At 35.0% G+C, this 15,084-nt stretch overlaps 1 protein-coding gene across 4 annotated transcripts in view; it reads right to left on the reverse strand.

Annotated features, from left to right (window-relative positions):
• Positions 1 to 526: 526 nt before the first annotated feature.
• Positions 527 to 15,084, reverse strand: part of MLF1 (myeloid leukemia factor 1) — a 31,713-nt gene continuing 17,155 nt past the window's right edge. Inside the window, exons 3-9 of one of the 4 annotated variants that reach the window (XR_003511210.1) lie at positions 13,005 to 13,046; positions 8,487 to 8,570; positions 7,275 to 7,403; positions 5,103 to 5,262; positions 3,458 to 3,596; positions 2,586 to 2,648; positions 527 to 1,864 (exon numbers count right to left, since the gene is read on the reverse strand). Coding sequence is in view for 2 of the 4 variants with exons in the window: in XM_027542657.1 (XP_027398458.1) it covers positions 1,759 to 1,864; positions 3,458 to 3,596; positions 5,103 to 5,262; positions 7,275 to 7,403; positions 8,487 to 8,570; positions 13,005 to 13,046 (660 nt within the window). In the remaining 2 variants the exon portion in view is untranslated. The remainder of the gene's footprint in view (positions 1,865 to 2,585; positions 2,649 to 3,457; positions 3,597 to 5,102; positions 5,263 to 7,274; positions 7,404 to 8,486; positions 8,571 to 13,004; positions 13,047 to 15,084) is intronic. The other 3 variants (XM_027542657.1, XR_003511212.1, XM_027542667.1) reach the window with 3 other exon arrangements.

Here is a 15,084-nt window from a genome sequence, read left to right on the forward strand (position 1 = left end):
GACTTCACTTTTACTTTTCACTTTCATCCATTGGAGAAGGAACTGGCAACCCACTCCAGTATTCTTGCCTGGAGAATCCCAGGGACGGGGGAGCCTGAGAGTCGGACACGACTGAAGCAACTTAGCAGTAGCAGGAAGCACTGTGGCAGAAGATGAATTACATATTTAAATCAATTTTAACATGACTGCCCCAGTGAACAAATTGGGGTGAAAAAGGCATCTATGAATTCTGTTATATGATGCATGGAAGTTATACTCTTGTAACTACAATATTTATTCAAGTGTGTTTCATATTTGAATACAATGATTTGAGTTAACAATCAGTGTAATAATTTAGGAGAATAACTACAGTGTCTACTGGATTTTGATCTATCCAGTGAATTTACACAAACGTATTATTTAAAACCAATGCCTTATGATAAGTTCCCAATGTGTAATAGTATGTTATTAGTATAATCATTATTCATAAGAGGAAAATTTTAACATCTTTAACTGATACATGCTCAATTATTTTCCATTCTAAAACTGAGATGACACATTCGCATTTTATTTTAGTGACTAAAGGCATGAAACACAACTACTAATATTAACAGGATATGATACAGAAAATTAGAAGAGTATAAGCATAATTACACAATTCTAATTCCAAAGTTTAAAAAGGAAGATATTAGGATTATAGAGTGTTAGTTGACTTTGTTCTTTTTTTCTCCCTTTGAAACAACAAAAACTTAAAGAGTTAAGATTTTATATTTTCATCAGCTTTATGCTTAAATTTATATAAACAGATCAATGCTATAATTCTAGAACAAAAAATTCAAGAGCTGAATTTTTAAATAGTATAATTAAAAAGGGAACAGTTGAATTATTAAGTACCTTGCTCAAACACACACATCACCTGTCTAAGAAATTTTGAGACAATCAATCATTAAGGTTTGCAGAATACCAAATGCATTTTTCTAAATGTCACAAAGAGGCTGAGCAGAGTTTCTCCAAGGACAATCCAACTTTAGAATCTTAACCATGGAGATAAATTAAGCTGTCTGTGAGAAAGGAGAACAGAAATATGCTACCTTAAGATGTTAAAGAGAAACGTCAATGGAAAGTCTGATGAGTGTTAACAATGTAATACAGAACAAAAAAAGAATACACTGTATAAAGAAATGATAAGAAGAAAATTCAGGTATATTAGCAATTTAAAATCTCTTCAAAAATGAACTATTTGCTTATTCTTTATGTCCTTCATCAAAATAACAACTAACTTTTTATAAAGAGTACTAGTATAGTTTTTGCTTTATTTTTAAAAATTCTTTAAGCTGGCTGGCTACATAAACACATTATAAAATTTGAGCTAAATAATTTTAACCTTTATTAACATCACTCTATTACAGTGTTGCTAAAAAACTGGGACTATTTTTGAGCAGTTTACTTATTTTAACTAATTTTATATGATAGAACAGTTGTACGTTCAATCTTGAATATACAGGGGAAAACATAACCAATATAAAAATAATTATGAAAGCAAAATCAGCATATGTTATGTTTTAAAGAGTGTTAGAGAACAGCTTGCACTGTTGAAGATTCAAGTTTTATTCCTAAAGTAGGGACAATATAAAGCGAGCACTTTCAAGAACATTCAGAAGAAAGTTGCTAAGAACAGTACTGATTTAATAACAAAAGATTGGTCTTATGTGTATTACCCAGCACCATTACTTTCTCTGTTAAAATAATCAAAACTAAAGAAATCAAATGCAATGCTATTTATTTTTTGTTGATTTTCACAGGTGATCCTTTGATGTTGAGTTTGTCCACAAAAACATTTGATCTTCTTCCATGTTCAATGGCTGGACTTTGATGATGTTTCTCCCTAAGAAATATACATATGAACATTAACATCATTTTTAAATGGTCATTAAAACATCAACACAAACTTGATAAAGGCCACTGTAATTTAAGGTGAGTTTTATCTTAAGAGTTCTGTAATAGCTTTGAAAAACATATGGCAGACAATTTCACTTAACATTTAAGAGAGCAGCAGCTGCTTCCCTGAGACAGATTTAACTGTTTACCTTTGAACCATGCTGTCCAACATCATAGCCACTAGCCACATTATTTACATTTAAATTAATTAAAATAACATAGAATTTCAAAATTCAGTTCCTTGGTTGCATCACTGACATTTCAAGTGTGATTCAACAGCCACGTGGGGCTAGTGGCTACCATACTAGACAGTACAGATGTATAACGTTTTCATCACTGCAAAAAATCGTTTCAGAAAGTTCAGCTGGACAGTGCTGGTTTACAGAAAATGCCACTGATCGGGTTATAGATTTATAAACCAACTATAAGGAGCATGCTTTTCTCTAGCTGGGACCTGAATCTCACAGGCAAACTTAGGTTTGATTATAGCACTGTTAGGTTTTTATCAATGAACTTTTCAAAGGGAGACAATTATGGTTTACAATTAATAGGGGAGCAAGTTTTCTATGGAAAACATTAGGGCTCTAAATTCCTAGACAAGTATTTTAAAATAAAAGATGTTAGCACACAAAATTCTGCACAAGGCTTCTGGTTTACTTGGTACCCACTTGTTGCTTGCTGGTTCTGGGCAGCATTCCACCTTCTGCAGCGATCCTCCACTCTCTTATAGCCTAGAACAGATTTCTGTTTTGAGGCCTGGTGAGGCCTCTCTCTCTCTCTCTCTCTTAAGTCTAATGGCAACAGGAATTAGGTAGTGTTTTCAATTTTCCCCCAGAGAACCAAATTAAATGGTAACTCTAGAATATACACTAAACGTGTCCAAGTCTCATCTTTAAAGTTGGTTAAGGATATTTGTTTTTCACATCTATTCCAAAAGATAATTCCAAATGAGGCTAAAGTTTTTGAAAAATTCTTCCAGAATATCTAATACAGATATTGTAACATACTATTTAATACATAAGTATCTAAAAATATGTTTGCCATTAAATGCTCAATTTTGATCTGTTAGGGAAGTTTTGTTCAGCCTTTCAGCTACAGTCCCTCTCCCCTTACCATATCCCTAAACGCCAGTATCTTTACCTAGTACAACACCAGTTTCTTTACCTAGTACAACACCGGTTTCTTTACCGAGTACAAAATGTACAACTCCTCCTCTCTCCAGATGAGAATCTGTTGCATAAGAATAACTGCATTATAGTATATCACTTTTCCTTAGGAGGATTTTAGTCCTATTGTCTAAAGCATAATTTGCTAGTGAGTTACTAGTCATACAATCCTAAAATATTATTGGGTTTCAGGTACAAATTTAAATTTCTGTTGGAATACTCGGATGTAATTTAAAATTATTACATCTTTCACAAAACATTGATACAAGCCACCTGGTCATAAATCAAAACTTCCTGATAAGAGAGGTAAAATTACATAACTTTCCTTCTAATTTGTTTTTAAAAAACACAATTTAATTAGAAATAACTTTTACCTTCTTTTAAGTTCTCGGGATCCTGAATTCTCATGAGCAACACTTCGCATCCTAGAGTTATCTAGATTGCGCCATTGTCCCCTTGGCTGGTACTTCAGAATCTCATTTTGCCACTCATCATCAAAAGCATGAGCATCACCTACATTAAATATCAAAATGAAAGGGTAAGTAGTAAGGTGTCAACTGTCAGTAACTGCTTTGCTCCCTACATGTTCCCTGGTGTTTCCAACGGCCTAACCTTAGAGATAGGAAACTGCTTCAAATATAGAGGTCTTTGACTCAGAGTGATGCTTCCTTTTCTGTTTGTTCCTCTCCTATTCTTGCTGGTAATTTGGTTATTGCTGAGTTGTTTTTTCACAAACCTGCCTGGATATCATGTTGTTCTATCCCTGGACCCCATGACCCAGTGACACTGACTTACAGTCTTTCTTTTTTCCTGGGTCATCTCACAGTCATCCCACTTTTCCTCTACTTGGAGGACACTCCTCCTGGGACTAGCACTTCCTATTAATCTCACAATTTCACTACATAGTTTGGCCCCACAAGTTTCTGTTTCAGTTTCCTAAGATAGGTTACTCATCTGCCAATTTATGTTGCTATGAAGTAGGTAATCTAAATTCTATAATAATGATAAGTAAATGACAATACTTGTTCTTTCAGATTGCCTATACAACAATGTTACTTTGCCAAAATTTTCTTCAATATGTTAATTATTGTGAAGTATTCTGTATATATATAAATATTACCAAATTGCAAAGGTTAAAATTAAAGAAAGGTTAAGATGTTGTGGCTTTCATCTCATTGCATAAGAATAATTTTCTCTAATTCCAACCTGAAGAGAATTTCTTTCTCTAAAATGAAACAATAATTAAAACTCTTTACTATTATAAAACAGTTTTACTTAAAATACTTTCTAAAAACAGGAAATGAATATAACTTAAAAACTATAATGAGAAGAGTTAGGACACTAGAAAGAATTGAATGCATTAAAGAATGAGTAGGAAATATAGGAAGTGGAAGAGATGAGCTTGATCCATATATATTATCACTTTTAGGTAACCATTTAGAATGTTTTTGAAAAAGTAACATCATAGATGGCTGTTCACAATTATAGTTGGGAATTAAAATAAGCACAATATAAACTATATAGATGGTAAAATACTAATTTTGAAAAAGAAAAGCATGTGTGTTTATATGTTTATATACACATAAAACTATTAGGAATATATATACTAAAACATTAATACTAGTATTTGGGGTTGGAATTATGGATGATTTTATTTTCTCTCTTTGTACTTTTTTATGCTTTTCAAATATACTTCTTTGATAACCACAAATATATAAAGACTCGTTTTTACTAATGACAGCTTTACTAAAAAACGAAAGATTCCATTTTCCAAGTATAAAACAAAAAATAAATGATACTCAACATTAAAAAATCACTATGAAAAAACAGATCTACTATGAAACAATGAAACCACAATTTTATTACTATGTTGATGATGTCTTGCCTACATATACAATTCATAAACTGCCTGAAAGATCACATGAAATGTTTCTATTAAAAAAATTCTCACCAAGTGCTACTGGTACAGCTGCTATTTTAACTTCAAGAGGAAGAATGCCATTTTTTCTGATAACTTACATTCATTCATATTGATGAACTCTTGATTGACCTCTTCATCTCCAGTCTTGTTGTTCTTTGACTTTTTAATGACATGAGCTCGGTCATGGAGGTGATGACCAACAGCCATTTTTTCTAGTCCACTGTCGGAATCTCTTAATGCTTTCCTGGTTTCCTTTATCTGTGAAAATGAAGAATATAAAAATTAGTTATTATTTATATAAATATAGCATATAAACTCCTCAACCTACTTACCTATACAGGTAAGAAAATAAATATATTGCTCTAAAAATAATGGGTACTTAGTTCCACTACCAACTTGTAGTAAAATTATGGTAATAATTCTCTGATATTTCCTGACCTGCTTAAAATTAAAATGTCTAGGACAAGCAGAACCAGTATAATTATTTAAAAAAAGAATACATGTAAGGGCAACTAATTATTCAGCAGTCATGAAATGACTTAAAATATTGTTTTCATTTAAGTCACCCATTAGACAGGCAACCCCTAATTTTCTTTAGGATAAGTACTAACAAATAGAATAAATGGAAAAGTGGCAACTGGTACCAAAATCTGTAGGAGTCAACTGTTTCAAACCCTACATGATACAAAGTTGGTAATTTCTAGGTGAGGATGAGGACACACACTTCCTCCAGTCCAACAATAGTATTCCTAGCCCTTTCTTCACAAGGAGACAGCTATGAAGATGAATAAGTGAGAAATTATAAACACCTACATAATCTATTATTAGAAAAGGAGATTGTAAAACTGTGGTATATTCATATTTTGAACATTATATAGAAGTTAAAATAAAGAAACCAGAGCTACACATATCAACTTGAACAAATCTCAGAAGCAATTACTGAGCAAAGTCTAGTTGCAGAGCAAAGTCACGTGTGCTTGGAAACCATTTATACAAAGTTTAGAAACCTGTAAAATGATTCACTATATTGTATATGGAGCATACATAACTAATGAAATCATAAAAGCATGCATAAAAGTGGTAAGTTCCAGGTACAGACATACCTCAGAGATAGTGCAGGATCCATTCTGGACCTCTGCAATGAAGGAAATAGTGCAATAAAATGTGTCACACGAATTTCTGGTTTTCCTGTGCATATAAAAGTAATGTTTATTCTATTCTGTTGTTATTAAGCTTGCAGTAGCATTATGTCTAAAAAAGCAATGTACACACCATAATATAAAAACACTTTATTGCTAAAAATTGCTAACTAGGACCTGACAGCACAGGATTGCCACAAACCTTCAGTTTACAAAAAATGCAACTTATCTGTGAAGTGCAATAAAGCGAAGACCAGTAAAATGAGGTATGCCTGTATAAGAAAATGGTTCTCTTTGGGGAGGGAGAAAGGGAAAAGGGACCAAGGAGGGAGGAGCATATTGGAAATTTTAACTGCATTTCTGCTTAAAAAGAGAACAAAAGACAACTTAGAGAAAAGCATTATGACTTCACTAAACTGGATTACAGAAATATGGGGTATTTATATTATTCTCTATGTTCTGTCTGTACTCTTGAAATATTTTGAGTTAAAAAATTCATTTACTTCAAATATAAACTAACTGTAGACATTTATTTCATGAAACAAAGACTTTAGTGTCTACTTCCCTTGTCAACATGTAAAGGTAATAAACATCAGTAGACATTAAAGATAAAAAAGCACCCGGGCGCACAAATGGAGGTAGGTGGGGAGACAAGTGAGCCAAAGTGAAAGGTGCCCCGTCGTGTCCGACTCTTGGCGACCCCATGGACTATATATATAGTCCATAGAATTCTCCAGGCCAGAATACTGGAGTGGGTAGCCTTTATATTATGGTGAGTACATTGCTTTTTTAGACATAATGCTGTTGCAAACTTAATAACAACAGAATAGAATAAACATTACTTTCATATGCACTGAAAAACCAGAAATTCGTGTGACACATTTTATTGCACTGTTCCCTTGATTGCAGAGGTCCAGAATGGATCCTGCATATCTCCCCCACTAGCAGTGGGGGAGACAAAGAATGCCTTAAGATAAAAACTACCGTCAACTTCACTGCTTTTCACTCTGCTTTGTGTTTCCTTCCCTCTTCTCTTTTCTGCACCAGTACCAGGTCAAGTTTTAATAGCTAAAATTTGATATGGGTGATCTATCATTCCATAACTTTATAAAGTTCCAAGAAAGTACTTACTCCTCCTGGAGCCCTACGGGTTTGTGTTGAGGCCTGGAAAACCTTTGGCGGTTCATCTCCTACTTTGGAATAAGTCATCACGGAGGAGGAACTAAATGAATGTCCATTTGGATCCATTGAAAGGTGACCCTGGAGATAAATATAAATTGTATATCCAGTGAGTTCAGTCAAATATGAAGACTAATGTCAGAAGATTCAAATAAGCAACAACACTAGCTGTAAGTTCTAGTAAAGATACTGTATATGGTTAGTATGATGTATCCAAATGGTACCCCCATGAAGGCCCTAACCTCCTTCCATTTTAGGTACCAATTCACACTCCTCTTGTAAGGAATAATGAATAACAAGTGATTCACTTCGAATTCCTCAAATCTTTGAGGTCAAAGACTTCAAGGCTTAAGTTTATAGATGTTATGCTTTGAAGCACATGATACTTTTATAGTCAGTGGTTAACTTTTGTGAGCAATTTTGCCAATGTTGAGCCAATTAACCATATGCCAAGAAGTTTATACCTTCTGTGGATACCAATGCTACACTTCTAATGTCCAAGATTTGGACATTATAAGATGTGCTTAGATTTCAAACTGGATGACCAAAATAATATGGTTGGTCTTCATACTGAATCAAGTTATTATTTTGATTATGATTAATGTTATGAGTAGAAAAGTAAGAATATTAGTACTAGTTTATAAGTATTCAGACTATATGACTCTAATCCAGTTTCTAAATATCATTCTTAAAATTTCTATTTTGAGTTATTTTTAAACACTAAAACTTAATAACTTAGATGCTATAATTTTTTTAAGTAGACAAGTTATACATAATAAAAAATCTAAACTCATATAAAATGTTCATTACAACAGTGACCTTCAGCAGAATAAATATTTTTGAGGTTGAATTTTTTATTTTGAAAATTTAAGTAATGCTATTTATCAAACTTGTAGGTTATGAGATCATTTTGATAGGTTGTGACCAGGATTTTTAAAATATGAAATAAAATAGAAAATATCAATAGACACTGTAAACAGCATGATCCTTTTCTCATGAAACTTTCATTTCAGGTGTATAATATATACAGTACACAAGTAGTGTCATGATTTAAGATATATTTATTAGTTTCTGGAGACTATGGTTAGAAAATGGTTGAAAGCCACTATAATATAGGGTACCAATAGTGGAAAACAACATTCTCATCCATCTTTTAGTACTTACAAAGTTTCTTTGTAATTCCTGCATACTGTTTCGCATATTTAACATCATTCGGTCCATTGCCTGAAAGGGGCTGACATCTGTATGCTACAGGACATTAGGAAGTATGTTATTAACTATAAATACAACACGAAAGAAGCAAATCCACCTTCCCCAAACAGCTGAATTTCTTTTTTTATCTTGACTTTTGCTGTGGGATCTCATGCAGTGATCAACCAGGCAAAAATAATTTAAGGACTATACAATGAAAGCGATTTGTTAAAGAACACTTTGAAGCATACACACAATCCTAGACAGCCAGCATATAAATGGTTAGGAAGCTGTAACACTATAAACACATGCATACATACATGTGTATATATCCACATGAATATACATGCAAGAACAGGTAAATATACACATACATATCATTCAACTTGCTGAAAACATAATTTGGTTGCTATTTAAATACTGAGTGGTATATTCTGGGCTGGTACAGCTTTAGCATAGACTAGTCTTCAAATTTTTCCTTCTTATCTCTGTATATCCCACCAGGCAAATAAATAAAACCTGAGTGTAAGATAACAGTGTCATCTCCAGCAGGACCACATGGCTCAGAGAAGCTGACTCTAGAGTAGCCAGCCCTCTTTCTATCAGCGTTAGTGTTAGTTGCTCAGTCGTGTTCAACTCTGGAACCCTGTGGACTATAGTCCACCAGGCTCCTCCATCCATGGGATTTCCCAGGCAAAAGTACTGGGGTGGGTTGCCATTTCCTTCTCCAGGGGATCCTCCCAACCCAGGGATCAAACCCAGGTCTTCCACATTGCAGGCAGACTCTTTATTGAGCCACCAGGGAAGCCTTTCCATCAGAGTTGGTGCCAAGTGACGGAGGTTGAATCATTCCACTAACAGGTCTTGGAATTGTGGCCTATCACTGATTGCTCAGTAGGGCATCCCCTTGAAGCATGAGGTGTGCTCCTCTCCAAGAACAGTTAAGAATTCCTCTGGAACAGTGGTTTCTTAGCCAAGAGTGATTTTTACCCCAGAGGGACATTTTTAAATCATTACACTCATTTTTGTTTGTCACAACTGAGGAGGGTGTATGACTGGCACGCAGTGACAGGGGCAAGGGATTCTGTTAAATATCCTACGAAGCACAAGAATGTAGGACAGCTCCCCACAACAAGTCATCTGGCCCAACATGAAAGTAGCAGCATCGAGGCAGAGAAACACTGCTCAGAAAAATCTCCTATTGATTTTAGGTTTTATCACTGGAACGATCACCAGGAATCAAAAAGCAAAGCACATATTCTAGTGTGTCAGCCAAAGCATTGCCTACTGTTAGGAGTTTCTGGTTCCAGGGACTCCCTCGCTCAAGCAGGAGGAGTCTTTTGACTCCTACATGTAAGGCATTGTTAAGCAGTGCTGCTATTTCAGCCCTTCTGGAGATTCTTTTGCTTTGTACCCTCTTCTGGGACTCAGTAAAGAATTATCAAAGGTCTGTTTACGTTTCTGCCTTCTATTGGGTTTTTATTGCTAATGGCAACCCACTTTAGTAGTCTTTCCTGGAGAATTCTATCGAACAAGGCTACAGTCCATAGGATTGCAAAGAGTTGGACACAACTGAGTGACTAACACGTTCACATACAATAGGAAATAGAAAAATCAAATTCCTCTTTAGAATCTGCACTAACCATTGTGGGCTTCCCCTGTGGCTCAGTAACAAAGAAATCTGCCTGCAATGCCGGAGATCCAGGTTCGATCCCTGGGTCAGAAAGATCCCCTGGAGAATGGAATGCAACCTACTCCAGTATTCTCCTGGAGAATCCCATGGACAGAAGAGCCTGGTGGGCTCTGTAGTCCATGGTACCGCAAAGAACTGGACACAACTGAGCGACTGTCACATCACTTCCCTTCTAACCATAGTACAGAACAACAAAGACACATTTAGGAAATATGATACATCTTTCCCTGATAACTCAGCTGACAAAGAATCCACCTGCAATGCAGGAGACCCCAGTTTGATTCCTGGGTTGGGAAGATCCTCTGGAGAAGGGATAGGCTACCCACTCCCATATTCTTGGGCTTCGCTGGTGGCTCAGCTGGAAAAGAATCTACCTGCAATGCAGGAGACCCCGGTTTGATCCCTGGGTTGGGAAGATCCCCTGGAGAAGGGAATGGCTACCCACTCCAGTATTCTGGCCTGGAGAATTCCATGGACTGTATAGTCCACGGGGTCACAAAGAGTCGGACACAACTGAGCAACTTTCACACTTAGGTTGCAAAGGACAGCAACAGAATTAATCCGCATTTCAGAGATTCAACACAATTCCAGAAATATTGTGAATTGTTTGTTTCAGCGTTACACTGAAAATCAATGCTGTTTAAGAGATAATTCAAGAGAGGCTAAAGAGCTAGCCTAAGAAAAGTGAGGTAAAAAAGATCACATGTTTTGGGTATATTTTGTCTCTTCTCAATTCACTGTCAGCCACTAAAAGATGTTTCTGTACTTGTTATGCGGGTGGCCCAACGCCTTGACAAAAAGGGGAGGTACAAATTAGAGCTGAGATTCCAGTGGGCTTTCGAGGCCTTCAGGAACTTTGTACAGCTGCTCTTCTCTCTGCCTAGAATGTTCTCTCCTGACTCAGTATCGTTAGTTTCTTCTCATCATTCAAGTATCACCTCCTTCGAAAGGTTACCTGTCTAATCTTTGCTCCACCTGAACCTGTCCCTGTATCATTTGCCCATTTCGTCTCCTTCAGAGCACTTAGAAGCACTTTGACTATCTGAATTATTTTGTTCTTTATTGTCTGTCCTCCCACTCTGTGAAAATAACCTCTGTGAAGGCAGGGCTATCGTCTCTGTCTTACTCATCACCCTATTCCCAGTACTTTAGCAACAACTCCTGGTGCATAGGAGGGCTCAATAAATATTTGCTGAATGAATGAACTAATTATCTGTAGCTCAGTTCAAGCTCATATATCCAACTGCTTACTGGATAAATCAACCTGAACAGCCCACAGATGCCTCAACTGCAAAACACCCAGACCTGAAATGATCTTTCTGAGCACTCCTGCCCTCATACTGGCACTGCCTCAATGCTCTGTTCCTTAGCTCAGTGGCATTTTCATCTAATTCCTCAGGCCAGAAAAATAAGCATAAAACTTTTCTTCCCCTTCTCTACTGATCCAACAACCCAATGAATCGCCAAGTGCTATCCATTTACTTATTTAACTCTCTCAAAAGAGATTATTTCTCTTTATCACCACAGCTATTACTTGAGTAGAAGCTATCTATCACTCATACTTCTCAGAACACTTTGTCAGCCTCCTAGCCTCTCTGCCTCCACTCTGGCCCCTTCTAATACCTGTCTTCCCTGCAGGGACAATGCTTTTTCAAAAAATAAGAATCTGATTCTCATACTATTTTGACCAAAACTCATAAATTGCTTCTCCTGCTCTTTTGTTAAAGTCCACAGTCCTTATCAGGGCCAAAAGAAGTCCCCCCTGGTACCTCATCATCCTTACCTATACCTATTCTCCAACTCACACGCTAGGGCCAAATAACCCCAAATATCTTTGGGCTCCCTAACCTCCCAGTCTTTACACATGCTATTTCCTCTGTGTTGATCTCTCTTCTCCCTTCCCAGCTTTTCCTGGCTAATTCCTATTAATCCTTAAGGCTCAAGAGTCTTCTCCAACTGACCTCCACTCCACCAACCCAAAGGTCTGGGCTAAAGGGTTTTTTCTATCTGTGTGCCCAAAGCATGCTGAATTTCCTGATTACTTGACTGATAACTCTGTGCTACAGCTGTTTTTTTTTTCCTTCATTGCTTGTCCCACTAAAAACTCTGACTAGGAAGAACAAAGTTTATAAAGCAAATTTTAAGGTAAGAAATGGCTAAAGTCTAGCACAAGAGAATTCAAAAAACTTTTTCATGAGCGTATAGATGGATGCATAGAAAGTGCTCCAAGGTGAGATGCTATTCTCTGCTACTCCCCAGATTGCCTTTAAGTGTGTTAGAAATTAGCAGCACAGCAAAAGAGGACCAAAGGCTCAGAGAAAAACGGGTGGGAGAAAAAAGCTGGCTGCAGAGTGCTTGGACATGGGAAAGGAAAGCATGACTGAACTGACAACAGAGTGATAGAGAAAGCAGTCAGTCTGAGCTTTTCCAGATGTGCTTGTCTATCCTCAATTTGGTGCTTTTTTACTTTTTGAAAAGTCAGCATAAGCAAGTGGAAGTCTCCAACTTTTAAACACAACTACGGGGATCCCTTTTGTAAATAAAGTAAATCATCATCAACCAAAATGTACTTTTTCTTTTGGAAAACTGATTTTTTTTATGTTGACGTGAGGTACTCCACAAAACACAGGCCTAAACATTCTAAGACAAATTTAACACACGAAACAAGTTTTCAGTAACAAATGCTAAAAGCTGTTATGAAAGTGAGATGGCATGCCGATTCAGTATGCTTGAGCTAATGAGAAATAAAATATTGTCAGAAAATATTGCTAAAATGGCTTGTGTCTTATGATACGAACCATACCACCAAAACTGCCAAAAGGCACAAGAGAACTCATTGCCTAGAAAAAAATCCAATTAATTTTGGTATATTTATTATACAACAATCTCTGAAAAAGAAAGTAATACACTACATAATCACATAGTTCAGAGCTAACCAAATTACAAAACCGTTTAATCAAAAAGAGCTCAATATATATATTTAAAGTTATCTGCTTATTATTCATTATAGAGTCTGACATGAGACAAGACGACAAACAAGGAGACCACATATCTCTTTTAAATAAGACTACTCTAGTATTTATTAAAGAGAAAGTAATTGCTATGGACTAAGACAAACATTTTTCAAAGAAAATGCAAATTCACACCAAAATTAACACATAAGGTATAATGATTAAGATTATATCATCTTTCTTTTGTTCAAGGATTCCATATTTTTAAAAAATCATTTAATCTTGCCTGAAACCAATTAAAAATCAAAAGTATCTATATTAATAACATTTCAAAAGCTTAGAAGAGATATTGGTCAAAAAATTTAATGGATACCTCCTAAGAACTAATATGGAATAAGAAATACAGAATTCAAAAGGATCATGCATATAGGTTTAAAGATATTTAGTCTTTGATAGGAAAAAGAATGTTAAGCGTAATAGATGGAATAATAAAAATAAATTTTTAGATACATATATAAATTAAAAACTTTCATTACTTGGAAGTTGTTGAAAATAAATTTTGAGTTTCTCGGTAAAAGGTATATACAAAATTATACCATCATTCAGTGATAATTTTTTCCCTGTGTAAGTTATGTCAAAAAACTAGAGAAAACTGTGTTTAAATTTTATAATAAATTAAAACAGTAATCTCCAAAGTGTATTTGTACACCAGTAAAATTCCTCATTGTTTCTTTTAACTGAAAGGAAAAACAGATTTTACATTGACTCTGGCACCATCTCACAATCTGTCAGATGGTCATGTGTTATATCTTGAATTACAAACTAATTACAAACTAATGAAATAAACTTACAGATACTGGCTTAAAAACATCCCAATAAAGAAATCATGAACTGAAGAAAAAGCTAATAGTACAAAGAAATGGCGTAACTGATGCCTTTCCTACTTTTGTAGGAATCTCTATTTTCCCTCATAATAGGGCTGAGAAAGATGACAAATGCCAATGGGCAAAAAATAAAGAAAAGGGTTATCAAGTATATATTTGAAATATAAATTTTCATCCACTATGCTTAAAAGCATCAGCATATTACTCACTACTTAATCAAAATATTCATTTTAAAATTTATAACTTCACAAAAAGAGAAAAAAAAATCTTTGTGTAAATTATTATTAAAAAGTTCAATTAGAACAGCTAGCATGCTCAAAAAGCCTACTCTACTTAGCTGTGCTGCTTTCAAACTAGGCAGCTGATTTGTCCATCTTCTATAGTCAATTTCTAATTTTCATTCCTACTTTCATATGCAATTATAGGACACTGACTTAGAAAAGTCAAGTTGGGATAGAGGTCTTTTGTTGTTACTGTTGTTTGTTTGTTTTCTTTTAATTAATGTATTTAGTTTTTTTTGCTTTTACATAAATCTTTCATACTGAGACATAAACATGTCAAATGTATCACACAAAGGAGAGCCATATCTCACCAGTATAACTCATTCAGAGGAAAAGAAGAGTTTTGGTTAAAAAGAAGCTGAATGTTTCTTGGAAAACCTACTGAACCATATGAAATTCCTATATTTAAAAATTACTACTGCCCTTCAACTGCCCTAGGGCAATGCTCAGCACTCTTGGTTAGCAAAGAGTTTTCATAGCTTAAACAAGGAAAAAAAACTCACTGGTGTTAGTTTTCTAAGACAGTTGATACAATATAATGTAATTGAATATAATATTATATATACCACTTGATTTTAGATGGGAGAGGTAAGTAAATACTACCTAGCAGTATTTACTATATAAAACACCATGAAATTCAAAGTTTTATGAAATGGTTTGGTCTAAATCTGATATAGTAAAATCACCATTTACTTTCTATTTAATAGGTAGATGAGTACTGCAATTTCTCTTGGGAAACTGTTGAAAGAGATTATTATTAAA

This window comes from Bos indicus x Bos taurus, chromosome 1 (assembly GCF_003369695.1).
Source record: "Bos indicus x Bos taurus breed Angus x Brahman F1 hybrid chromosome 1, Bos_hybrid_MaternalHap_v2.0, whole genome shotgun sequence".
NCBI lineage: Eukaryota > Metazoa > Chordata > Mammalia > Artiodactyla > Bovidae > Bos > Bos indicus x Bos taurus.